This window comes from Anomaloglossus baeobatrachus, chromosome 5 (genome assembly GCF_048569485.1).
Source record: "Anomaloglossus baeobatrachus isolate aAnoBae1 chromosome 5, aAnoBae1.hap1, whole genome shotgun sequence".
NCBI classification, from domain to species: domain Eukaryota; kingdom Metazoa; phylum Chordata; class Amphibia; order Anura; family Aromobatidae; genus Anomaloglossus; species Anomaloglossus baeobatrachus.
This window is the reverse complement of record NC_134357.1, coordinates 531,916,660-531,930,635: the sequence shown is the minus strand read 5'-3', so window position 1 is coordinate 531,930,635 and position 13,976 is coordinate 531,916,660. Positions and strand designations below refer to the sequence as shown.

Sequence of the window (13,976 nt, the reverse complement as noted above, 5' to 3'; positions counted from 1 at the left end):
AAACTGCACTGTCCCTATACCTGGTTCTACGATTTACACAGCTGGTAGCAGCTAGTGGATTCTGTGTTCAGCCCTTAGGCTATGTGCACACGTTGCGTAATTACATGCAGTTACGCTGCGCTTAGAAAGCGCAGCGTAACTGCATGCGTCCTGCGTCCCCTGCATAATCTATGGAGATTGTGCAGGAGCCGTGCGCACGTGGCGTCTTAGAGCGCAGCGCTTCGGCTGCTGCCCGAAGCGCGCGTTCTAAGAAGTGACATGTCACTTCTTCCGTGCTCTTTGCCTGCAGCCCCATCTTTGATGATACCAGCCCATACCAGTACCCCACCTCCACCTTGCTGGTGTCTGAGTCGGAGTTGAGCTCTTTGCCTTTTACTGATCCAGCCTTTGGCTCATCCATCTGGCCCATCAAGAGTCACTCTCATTTCATCAGTCCATAAAACCTTTGAAAAATCAGTCTTAACATATTTCTTGGCCTAGTCTTGACATTTTATCTTATATTTCTTGTTCAAAGGTGGTCATTTTTCAGCCTTCCTTACCTTGGCCATGTCCCTGAGTATAGCACACCTTGTGCTTTTTGAAGCTCCAGTAACGTTGCAGCTCTGAAATATGGCCAAACTGGTGGCAAATGGCATCTTGGTAGCTTCACGCTTGATTTTCCTCAATTCATGGGCAGTTATTTTGAGCATTTTTTGCCTAACACGCTTCTTGCGACCCTGTTGGCTATTTGCCATGAAACGCTTGATTGTTCGGTAATCACGCTTCAAAGTTTTGACAATTTCAAGACTGCTGCATCCCTCTGCAAGACATCTCACAATTTTGGACTTTTCAGAGCCCGTCAAATCTCTCTTCTGACCCATTTTGCCATAGGAAAGGAAGTTGCCTAATAATTAAGCACACCTTATATAGGGTGTTGATGTCATTACACCACACCCCTTTTCATTAGAGATGCACATCACCTTATTTACTTAATTGGTAGTTGGCTCTCAAGCCGATACAGCTTGGAGTAGGACATGTATAAAAAGTATCTTGTGATCAAAATACTCATTTGCCTAATAATTCTGCACTCACTGTAGTTATGATCCAGCATAGGTTTTTGAATTTTCAATCGGCAAATCCAGGGGAGGGCAATTAAGACCATCTCAGGGGTGAGAGAGGGAGTGACCAACCAAGGTGTTACTTGCTAGTGGGAGGTGGTGGCCCAAGGTTGTCTTCTGTGGGGAGGTCAGTACGGTAAGTGATTTAATCTGCCTCTTATACCTCTTGTACCATCACCTGTATTTGCTTATCTGACCATCATCAGGTGGCATGGTGGTTCAGTGGTTAGCACTGCAGTCTTGCAGCTCATGTGTCCTGGGTTCAAATCCCAGCAATGACAGAACATACAAACTACTTGCAGATGCTATGTTCTATATTTAGATTGTGAGCCCCAATGGGAACAGTGTTGCTGATGTATATAAAGCGCTGTGGAATTAATGGTGTTATATAAGAATATTATTATATTATTTCCTTTGTGTATACAGTGCTGGCCAAAAGTATTGACACCCCTGCAATTCTGTCAGATAATACTCAGTTTCTTCTTGAAAATGATTGCAATCACACATTATTATCTTCATTTATTTTGTTTGCAATGAAAAAACACAAAAAAGAATGAGCCAAAAATCAAATCATTGATCATTTCACATAAAACTCCAAAAATGGCCCGGACAAAAGTATTGGCACCCTCAGCCTAATACTTGGTTGCACAACCTTTAGCCAAAATAACTGCGAACAACTGCTTCCGGTAACCATCAATGAGTTTCTTACAATGCTCTGTTGGAATTTTAGACCATTCTTCTTTGGCAAACTGCTCCAGGTCCCTGAGATTTGAAGGGTGCCTTCTCCAAACTGCCATTTTGAGATCTCTCCACAGGTGTTCTATGGGATTCAGGTCTGGATGCATTGCTGGCCACTTTAGTAGTCTCCAGTGCTTTCTCTCAAACCATTTTCTAGTGCTTTTTGAAGTGTGTTTTGGGTCATTGTCCTGCTGGAAGACCCATGACCTCTGAGGGAGACCCAGCTTTCTCACACTGGGCCCAACATTATGCTGCAAAATTTGTTGGTAGTCTTCAGACTTCATAATGCCATGCACACGGTCAAGCAGTCCAGTGCCAGAGGCAGCAAAGCAACCCCAGAACATCAGGGAACCGCCGCCATGTTTGACTGTAGGGACCGTGTTCTTTTCTTTGAATGCCTCTTTTTTTTTCCTGTAAACTCTATGTTGATGCCAATACTTTTGGCCAGCACTGTAATAGTTTTTGTCTAGTGAGCCCCTAAGGCAATTAAATATCCAATTTAACTTTGGGTTGCTCTTTTATCTCGATCCACAAATTCACATATCCGTGGTCTTGGCTTGTTTCACATTACTATGCTGGATTCTGGTCTGCTATAATCTTGCTATAGACTGGGCTTACTGTATATCTAATGAGGAACTTGTGGAAGTTTTAAAAGCAGCCAGGTCTTTGTTTCACTGGGTCTACTGAATGGGGTCCCTCAGCCTATCAGCGTTGAGAGTGAGTGTTGTGTCACACCGGAGGTTGTGAGGATCACCCTCTCCCCCTTCCCATGCCTGTGTGGACAGGAGTTGTCAGTGTAAAATATTGTATAGCTCACCTTATGCATCATCAAGGAGGTGCAAAACTAAACATTTTGGAGAACGTCACGTGACCATATCGTGTGACCCCCGATGTAGCAGTGATGTTGTGTGGACTTTGTGAGTTTGGGTTTTTGTTTTTTGTTTTTTACACACTAACTTTTTTTTATTTTTCTCACTTAATCCCCCTGTTGGACATAAATATTTTTTAATTTGATCACTGATCTCATGCACTGCTGTACTGCTGTTGCTGGATTAAAGGGTTCAAGCGCCTTGATTGGTTCCAGAAATTGGGGAAGTTGCCTATGGGTGTCAGCTGTGAGGTACAGCAGTCACCCGCAGGAATTGGAAGCACGTGGCAGTGCGATTCACTTATTAATCGTTCAGTGTATTTATTTCACAGCGCCACTTTTTAACAGGGCTGTTGAATAAGTATCCTGATCGACTACCATTAAAAAGGCATATCAGTGGTCGTTAATTAAGTAGTTAACACATCATATAACAATGTTATGCTATAAAATGTAAAAAACATTTTTTTTTGGGGGGGGTCACGTTTTTGAGACTAATGAGTAACTATTTAAAATCAAAGTCCTCTTAGACCCAATAATATGTGTATTGGGGTATAGAGAAGGAAATCAGTTTCCCCATGATGGTGAAAACCTTCTATTTGGGAACGGTTTTAAATAAATGACTCACATCAGACTTTCCTACAAAAAAGATAATGCGCATATAAATAGTATCTTACAACATAAATAGGTTTATTATTATAATATGCACAAAGACATTTCATCTGACATGTAGATTGTGGATATAAAGATAATGTAATAAATGGCAGATAACTACAATTGGGAGTTTAAAAAGGCTTCTATCCTATGTGACTTCTCTGGTGTTTAACAAGACTTAATTTGGCTACAAAACATTTCCCACATTCTGAACATGAAAAATGTTATTCCCCTGTATGAGTTCTCTGGTGTTTAATAAATGTTGATTTCTTTGCAAAACACTTTCCACATATTGAACATAAAGAAGGTTTCTCCCTTATGTGATTTCTCTGGTGATCAACAAGATGTGATTTCTGTGCAAAACCTTTCCCACATTCTAAACATGAAAAAGGTTTCTCCCCTGTGTGAATTCTCAGGTGTATAACAAGAGCTGATTTATCTGCAAAACATTTCCCACATTCTGAACATGAAAAAGGTTTCTCCCCTGTGTGAATTCTCAGGTGTATAACAAGAGATGTTTTCTTTGCAAAACATTTCCCACATTCTGAACATGAAAAAGGTTTTTCCCCTGTGTGACTTCTCCGATGTTCAACAAGATGTGATTTCTCTGCAAAACATCTCCCACATTCTGAACATAAAAAAGGTTTTTCCCCTATGTGAGTTCTCTGGTGTGAAACGAGATATGATTTCTTTGCAAAACATTTCCCACATTCTGAACATGAAAAAGGTTTCTCCCCTGTGTGAGTTTTCTGGTGTCTAACAAGATGTGATTTCTCTGCAAAACATTTCCCACATTCTGAACAAGAAAAAGGTTTCTCCCCTGTGTGAATTCTCAGGTGTCTAACAAGACGTGATTTCTCTGCAAAACATTTCCCACATTCTGAACATGAATTCTCTCCTGTGTGAATTCTCCGGTGTCTATCAAGATATGATATATGTGCAAAACATTTCCCACATTCTGAACATGAAAAAAGTTTCTCCCCTGTGTGACTTCTCTGGTGTCTAACAAGATGTGATTTCTGTGCAAAACTTTTCCCACATTCTGAACATGAATATGGCTGATCCCCTGTGTGAACTCTCTCATATTCTGCACTTGAAAATGGCTTCTTTGCTTTAAAAGCAGCTTGATTTTTAATGCCTCTTTCGTGACTTTTATTTTTCTTACTAGTCTCTGAGGAATCAGAACATAGGACCTGTTTAAAAGATTCAGATGATAGATCTTTGTTGTGAAGGGATGATGGGATATCTGGAGTAATGGTATTCACTTCAGTTATGTCTTGTGTGATATCAAGGTCATCTGATTTAAAAATTGCAGATATTAGTTGTCCCTCTGATCTCCTGGTACGGTCATCTGCTAAGAATAAATATTATTTTTGCATAAAATATTTTAAATTATTAATACACATTTCTAAAATACCCATAGAAATTACAAGTTTTGTAGAAAAATTACGTTATTTACTGAAACTTAAACAGTTGACAATGTAACAATAGACCTCAGAGAAGGAAGGTGTAAAGTGTGATGTTCGGCACGGTTTGTTCATTCTGCCTCCGGGCGGCCACCATTTGACCCAGCGGCTGACAACTGGACACATCTATTTAGATACCTGTTAGCCACGCCAGACACTCTAGGAAATTACCTTGCAGCTTGACGGTTATCCAGGTGGCCTGTTTACACCAAGGCTGGATTATTGTCTACATTAGTCCACCTGGCTTATTATACCCCTGGATGATCCCCCTTCATGAGGAGGAGAGGAGAACGCGTCGGGAGTGGGAGTTTTTTAGGGCATACTTCGGTACGTGGTGCTTCCTTCTGGATTGCAGGAGGCTCCTTAGAAGTGCTGAGTACCCTCTTATGAGGCTAATTTTCTTCTTTCAATCTCATGCCTTATTTATATATCTGGTTGCATTTGCATTGATTTGAATTGGGTTGTCTCATATGCAGTAGGGCTATATCTATTTATCATTAATTTATATCAATATATGTAAATAGTCTGTGTATTAATAGACAATATGACACTAACATTTAGTCTGGTCCAGTAGTAATACACTGTTGATGGTAGGACCAGGATATGATTAGGAGGATGACCTGATTCAGACCTGACTGTCTTTTATTCAGCACAAAGCCCTTTTTGTGGGTCAGTTTTTTGATGATGGATACCTTTATTATATGTAGGTGAGGGCGTAATAGGCGTAGCTGACGTGGAGTGGGGGCGCCAAGTATCTTCGGGTACTGATCTCCGCTGTCAAGTAGGGAGCAGTGTAGGGTGAAGGCCCCTCAACCTTCAAGGCCAACTTTAGACCACACTGCACTGTCTGCCCTCACTTTTCCAGCATATTAGTGGTATCTTTTTAGTGCACTTTACACAGCACCTACCCTGTTTCCCCGAAAATAGGACACTGTCTTATATTTTTTTTTGCCCTGAAAAAAGCACTAGGTTTTATTTTCAGGGGGTGTCTTATTCTCGAGGAGACATGGTTTGGGGTAAGTTTACCCCCCACAAAAAGCAGACCCCCCCTTCCCAGGATCATCATACTTACCAGTCCCAGGCGTCTGTATGGCTCCCAGATCCTCCTGTGATCTCCCAGCAGGTATGCTGCACGCCTCCCCTGCGTCTGGCCGACACACATATATCAGATAGCATACACTCATATAGAGACACACACACACACACACACCAGATAGCATACACTCATATAGACACACACATACACAAACACACACACAATCAGTTAGATACACTCATATAGACACACACACATCAGATACCATACACTCATTTAGACACACACACACTTACCTTATCATTGCTCCCTGTGATCTCCCAGTAGCTGTGCTCCCCTGCGTCTGGCCAACACTCACATCAGACAGCATACACACACCCCCCCCTTTCAAATCATTCATCCCTGTGCTCTCCTGTGAGCGCTCCCAGCAGCTGTGCTGCACGCCGTTCTCCTGCCGACACTCACACATCCGATCGCATACACTTACACACATTCACGATATCGCACGTACCACTACAATCGCGCGCGCCACACACACTCACAACATACAGAGATGTCACATGTGTTCGGCCATGTGATCAAGGTCCTGGACGATCACAGCACAGTATCACTGCCGAGAAGCAAGCGATATCACTGGATGGGGTGAGTGTGTGTATGCGATCTGTAGTGTGTGTGAGAGAGAGATCTGATGTGTGTGTGCGTGTGTGTTCCGCTGCAGGACCTTGATGCGCTCACCTGCTCCCGGTCGGCATCTGCTGAGTATGATCGGGGTCTTTTTTCTTCTCTCTTCTGAGGATGCCCGCTGCCAATAATGAAGTGTCCTGCAGTATCTTTAACTTTTTCACCACTGCATGACACTTCATTATTGACCGCGGCTAGGTTTTATTTTCAGGGGATGTCTTATATTTAAGCATCCTGAAAACTCCTGCTAGGTCTTATTTTTGGGGGAGGTCTTATTTTCGGGGAAACACGGTAAGTGTTTATTTTGACCTAATTTTAATCAGTTTATAATAAAGTATCAGATTTTAAAGTGTTTTTCTTGGTCTTTTGTGTGCTATCAAGGTCATCTGATTTAAAATTTGCAGATATCAGTTTTTGCTCTGATCTCCTGGTGCAGTCATCTCCTCAGAATAAACATTAATATTTTAAATTGCAAGTTTTGTAGAAAAATTACGTTATTTACTGAGACTAAAACCGTTAACAATGTAATAATAGCCCTCAGAGCAGGAACGCACTGTAGAGCATGATGTCAGCTCTGTTTGTTCATTCTGCCTCCGAAATACTGGAATAAGCAGCTAGAAAAAAAATGTTATGTACACACGTGGTCAAAATTTTTGGTCCCCCTCAAAAAACCCCACATTGGTCACATAAATAACTTGAATCTGACAAAAGTAATAAATAAAAAATCTCTGAAAATGAAAAAAATGAAAGTCAGACATTGTTTTTCAACCACGCATCCACAGAATTTTTTTTTAAAAATAAAAATCATGAAATAGGCAAAGACAGAAATGATGGTCCCTTAACTTAATATTTTTTTGCACAACCTTTTGCGACAATCACCGCAATCATATGATTCCTGTAACTGTTAATGAGACTTCTGCACCTCTCTACAGGTATTTTGGCTCACTCAACAGCAAACTGCTCTGTCTCGTGTTTGAAGGTTGCCTTTTCCAGACGGCATGTTTCAGCTCATTCTAAAGATGCTCAATAGGATTTAGGTCAGGGCTCATAGAAGGCCACTTCAGAATAGTCCAGTGTTTTCCTCTTAGCCATTCTTCGGTGTTTTTATCTGTGTGTTTTGGGTCATTATCCTGTTGCAAGACCCATGACCTGCGACTGAGACCAAGCTTTCTGATGCTGGGCAGCACATTTCTCTCCAGAATCCCTTGATAGTCTTAAGATTTCATTGTACCCTGCAAAAATTCAAGACACCCTGTGCAGATGCAAGACACCCTGCGCCAGATGCAGCAAAGCAGCCTCAGAACATAACAGAGCCTCCTCCATATTTCACAGTAGGGACATTTTTCTTTTCTTGATATGCTTCAATTTTCCATCTGTGAACATACAGCTGATGTGACTTGCCAAAATACATAATTACTTACCAGTAATGTGTTTTTTCTGAACCCATGACAGCATCATGGGAAAGGGGATCCGCCCCTCAAGGACAGGAAACCTCCAGGATTAAAAGGGGCTGTAAATCTCCCCGCATCAGTTGGATTACAGAGCATGACAGGACCTCTGAAAAAGGGAACATCGTTAAGACATACCCCTCCACCATAACTTCCTCGTGAATAGGAGCAAATAATATACTAGTAACCCCTAAGTGCAGGGAGGGAATGTAAGGGTGCGGTCATGGGTTCAGAAAAAACACATTACCATTAAGTAATTACGTATTTTTGCATGACGGCATCACGAGATAATTACATAGATAATGACTTAGGGAGGGACTACAGTTTGAAGAACCCGTCTCCCAAAGGTGATGTCGGTGAAGGACAAATCAAGGCAATAGTGTTTAAAAAAGGTGGATGGAGAAGACCATGTAGCTGCCTTACAAATCTCCTCGATGGAGACATCTGATCTCTCAGCCCAGGAAGATGCCATCGCTCTTGTGGAGTGAGCCTTCAAACCAACAGGCACTTCCTCACCATTAATTGTGTAAGCCATGGAGATGGCATCCCTGATCCACCTGGCTAAGGTGGACCTAGAAGCTCTAAGCCCCTTCCTATGACCCTGGAAGAATACAAAAAATGACTTGTCCTTCCTCCACCTCGTAGTGACTAACAAATACTGCTGAAGACAACGCTTAACATCTAGGCAGTGCCCCCCTACCTCTTCCTGAGTAGAAGGGTTGTCATAAAAAGAAGGGATCACTATCTAATGCGTTCTATGGGAGTGAGAATGTACTTTTGGTAAATAGGCGGGGTCCGTTCTTAAAACCACTCTGTCATCAAAAAACAGAGTATAGAAAGGATTGATAGACAAGGCCTGTAGGTCACTAACCCTGCGAGGTGAGGTGAGGGCGACCAGGAGAATGGTTTTGAGGGACAGATGCTTGAGTGATATAGAATCTATGGGCTCAAATGGAGGCTTAGTTAAGGCTGAGAGGACTAAGTTAAGATCCCACGATGGCAGGGGCATACTGCACCGTGGTTTGGATCTAGCACAGGCTCTAATAAACCGAGAAACCCAGCAATCTCCAGCCAGGTTATTGTTATACAAGGCACTCAGGGCTGAAACTTGCACCTTAAGGGTACAAACGGACAGACCCAATTCCCAACCCTTCTGGAAGAATTCTAAAATGACAGACTGGTGAACTTTTACAGGATCACTCACCCAGAGATGCAAAGAGGTGGTACCGGGTCAGGAGGGACATCATCCGACTTTCCTCCTTTAGAGGATCTTTTACTGTCAGGTTTGTCAGAAGCAGCTTTCCGCTGGCTGGATCGACCATCACTCTTCCCTGACTGCTTGTTGCCAGAGCCTGTGGCACTGTTATACCAGCTGCCTCTTTGCTGCCACTTCTGAGAGCCAGGAACATCCTGATCAGACCGCGGCCATGGTGAAGGAGGAGGCGAAGGATAAAGTCCTGACTGCTGTTTATGTTCTGGAGTGTCAGGGGTCGTATACACAAGCTAGAAGGTTCCGTTCATTTTTTAAAAGAGCTGGCAACTTCTCCCATCTATTTCCGGAGAGCTGACGTCACAGAAACAGGGTGCCCAATAGGAGGGGACGCCCCGCGCATGCGCACTGCAATGGATGGCTCCCGCGCCACACACAACATGGCGCCTTCCAGCAATACCGGAAGCGCCACGGAGGCTGCAGCTGCGAGGACGCCAGCGCAAGTAAGTGCTGCTCATCGGCTCCCCATGACCACCTTCTCCGTCCCACACCTCGCCGCTCCATCTCAGCCCGGCTTTAGTGGGGGGAGGGCGCTCCCGCACGCAGTCAGGACCCCTGTGGGTCTGCTGCGGCGTTATCCAGAGAACTTCGGCCGACCGTAGCAGGACCCATACCGCTGCAGAAAACCAGCCGCTGGGGCTGGATTTTCCATCTTCAGCGCCAATAGGACCATCCAGAATCCCTGGGCATTCCTTGAGGCTTCCTGTTCAAGGACAGGAAACCAATTGATGCGGGGAGAGGTACCGCCCCTTTTAGTCCTGGAGGTTTACTGTCCTTGAAGAGCGGATCCACTCTCTCGTGGTGCCATCATGGGTGGTGGAAAAAAGTTCCATTTTTGTCTCATCTTTCCATAGGACATTCTCCCAGAAGCTTTGAGGCTTGTCAACATGTAGTTTGGCAAATTCCAGTCTGGCTTTTTTATTTATTTATTTATTTATTTTTTTTTTCAACAATGGTGTCCTCCTTGGTAGTTTCCCACGAAGTCCACTTTGGCTCAAACAATAACGGATAGTGTGATCTGACACTGATGTTCCTTGAGACTGAAGTTCACCTTCAATCTCTAAGTTGTTCTGAGATCTTTTGTTACCAGTCATATTATCTGTCTCTTTGATTTGTCGTCAATTTTCCTCCTGTGGCAATGTCCAGGGAGGTTGGCTACAGTCTCATGGATCTTAAATTTCTGACTAATATGTCCAACTGTAGTCACAGGAACATTAAGCTGCTTGGAGATGGTCTTATAACCTTTACCTTTAACATGCTTGTCTAGAATTTTCTTTATAATCTCCTGAGACAACTATTTCCTTTGCTTCCTCTGGTCCATGTTGAGTGTGGTACACACCATGTCATCAAACAGCACAGTGAGTATCTATAGTCCTATATACAGGCCCCCTGACTGATTATAAGATTGTAGACACCTGTCATGCTAATTAGTGGACACACTTTGATTTAACCTGTCCCTTTTGTCAAATTATTTTCAGGGGTACCATAATTTCTGTCCAGGCCTATTTCATGAGTTTGATTGTTTAAAAAATTCTGTGGAAACATGGTTGAAAAGCAATGTCTGACTTCGATTTGTTCATTTTCATAGATTTTTTTTATTTATTATTAGTTTTGTCAGATTCAAGTTATTTCTGTGATCATTGTGGGTTTTTCTTTCATTGAACGAGGAGCACAAACAATTTTGACCACATGTATACAGTGCTGGCCAAAAGTATTGGCACCCCTGCAATTCTGTCAGATAATACTCAGTTTCTTCTTGAAAATGATTGAAATCACAAATTCTTTGGTATTATTATCTTCACTTAATTTGTCTTCAATGAAAAGAAAAAAAAAATTGTCATAAAGTCAAATTGGATATAATTCCACACCAAACATAAAAAAGGGGTCGACAAAAGTATTGGCACTGTTTGAAAAATCATGTGATGCTTCTCTAATTTGTGTAATTAACAGCACCTGTAACTTACCTGTGGCACCTAACAGGTGTTGACAATAGCTAAATCACACTTGCAGCCAGTTGACATGGATTAAAGTTGACTCAACCTCTGTCCTGTGTCCTTGTGTGTGCCACATTGAGCATGGAGAAAAGAAGGAAGACCAAAGAACTGTCTGAGGACTTGAGAATCCAAATTGTGTAGGAAGCATGAGCAATCTCAAGGCTACAAGTCCATCTCCAAAGACCTGAAAGTTCCTGTGTCTACGGTGCGCAGTGTCATCAAGAAGTTTAAAGCCCATGGCACTGTGGCTAACATCCCTAGATGTGGAAGGAAAAGAAAAATTGACAAGAGAATGAAAAGCAAGATTGTGCGGATGGTGGATAAAGAACCTCGACTAACATCCAAACAGGTTCAAGCTGCCCTGAAGTCTGAGGGTACACCAGTGTCTATCCGTCAGCATCTGAATGAAAAGGGACTGTATGGTAGGACACACCGAAAAAGACCCCACTTCTTACCCCGAGAAATAAAAAAGCCATGCTGGAGTTTGCCAAAACATACCTGAGAAAGCCTAAAACGTTTTGGAAGAATGTTCTCTGGTCAGATGAGACAAAAGTAGAGCTTTTTGGGAAAAGCCATCAACATAGAGTTTACAGGAAAAAAAAAGAGGCATTCAAAGAAAAGAACACGGTCCCTACAGTCAAACATGACGCAGGTTCCCTGATGTTTTGGGGTTGCTTTGCTGCCTCTCTTGCACTGGACTGCTTGACCGTGTGCATGGCATTATGAAGTCTGAAGACTACCAACAAATTTTGCAGCATAATGTAGGGCCAAGTGTGAGAAAGCTGGGTCTTCCTCAGAGGTCATGGGTCTTCCAGCAGGACAATGACCCAAAACACACTTCAAAAAGCACTAGAAAATGGTTTGATAGAAAGCACTGGAGACTACTAAAGTGGCCACCAATGAGTCCAGACCTGAATCCCATAGAACACCTGTGGAGAGATCTCAAAATGGCAGTTTGGAGAAGGCACCCTTCAAATCTCAGGGACCTGGAGCAGTTTGCCAAAGAAGAATGGTCTAAAATTCCTGCAGAGCATTGTAAGAAACTCATTAATGGTTACCGGAAGCGGTTGTTCGCAGTTATTTTAGCTAAAGGTTGTGCAACCAAGTATTAGGCTAAGGGTGTTAATACTTTTGTCTGGCCCATTTTTTGGAGTTTTGTGTGAAATGATCAATGATTTTATTTTTGTTTCATTCTCTTTTGTGTTTTTTCATTGCAAGCAAAATAAATGAAGATAATAATACCAAAGAATTTGTGATTGCAATCATTTTCAAGAAGAAACTGAGTATTATCTGGCCAGCACTGTAGGTCAGAATGATACAATAAAAGACTTAACTGATCCGTAAATAAGTGTCGAATGGCAACACAAAATTAATTTTTTTTCCAATATTCAGAATTTTGTTTCTTCACTGGCACAGTAAAAAAATGTTTGGTAATGTTTGGTATCGCAGTAATCAGACTGATGTGAGAATTAGGTCTCTAACAAGTTTTACAGCAGAACTCTGGAAAAGCAAAACTCAAAAACCAATGGCAGAATTGCATTTTTTCAGCATTTCGTCCCACTTTTTTTTTTTCCTCTTTTTTTACACTGCATTAGATGATTAAAGGAAAGGTGTCATTCATAAGTACAAAATGTCCCACAAAAAAATAAGCGCTAACACGTCGATGTTGCCAAGAAAAAAAAAAGTTATGTTTCTTGGAAGAAGACAAGGAAAAAACAAAAGTGCAAAAATGAGAAACAGTCTGATCATCAAAGGGTTATCTTCATTGACAATTGTAATAAGGGGATATTTTTATTTTCTGGCCTCTCAGACTCCACAATGACAGCTCCAGTACAAGCTCTTATATAATGGACATTTGTAGAATTCTTACAGAAAATATCTTTCCGGCTCTTGAAGGTAAAATATCCGACCTTTATGTAATAATTTCTGTCCTTTTTTGATAACTATATTTTGAGAGGCATTTAGAAAAGCTCCTGTGGGTGGGCTGCCCGGCCCCCATGTACTCACTGTGGATAATACTAATCTCCCGCATTTCTTACAATTACCCTGTGCCAAATGTTGGACAAAAAAAGGGAATTATTATAATCACAGATATTAAATTAAAGAGGCACTCGTCATACAAGGAGGATTAGAGAGCTCAGATTTCTTTCGTTTTTTTGCATTAAGACGTTCTATTCAGACTTCACCCCAACTTTTCATTTTGGGACAACATTTCTCTTTTATGGATTATTTATTGTGAAATCTATAAAAGGCAGAATTGTTTCCTTATAAAAACATTTGATTAATTGATTTTCAAAGGAGATTAATTTCTGGGAATCAGATCCTGGATGTATCTTAACCCCTTTCTGACTGGCTATTTCCCGTCTTTTTGTTTTTCTTTTTCCTCACTTTCTTCGAAGAGCAATAACCGTTTTAGTTTTCTATCCACATCCACATAGACCTATGAGGGCTTTTTTTGCACGATGAGTTGTTCTTTTGAATGAGTGTGTTGAAATTGAAAAAAAAAGTGCAATTCCACAATTTATATATTTTTGTTATTTACCATTTTCACTATACGGTTCACTAAAATTGACCTGGCAATATGATTCTTCAGGTAAGTTAACTCCTTCATGACCAATGACATACTGGTACGTCATTGGTTATGTCGCGGTAATCTCTCATGATTTGAACAGCAGAAATGTGGGGCTAACAGGCACAGGTGGATTCATGATCCACCCGCGCCTGCTT

The 13,976-nt window shown here is 41.8% G+C and overlaps 1 protein-coding gene across 1 annotated transcript in view; it reads right to left on the bottom strand.

The window, feature by feature from the left end:
* The window catches only part of LOC142312165 (uncharacterized), a 228,732-nt gene that overhangs the window by 110,115 nt on the left and 104,641 nt on the right, over positions 1-13,976 (bottom strand). Inside the window, 1 exon segment of the mRNA XM_075351067.1 lies at positions 4,620-4,705. Within this exon segment, the coding sequence (XP_075207182.1) occupies positions 4,620-4,705 (86 nt within the window).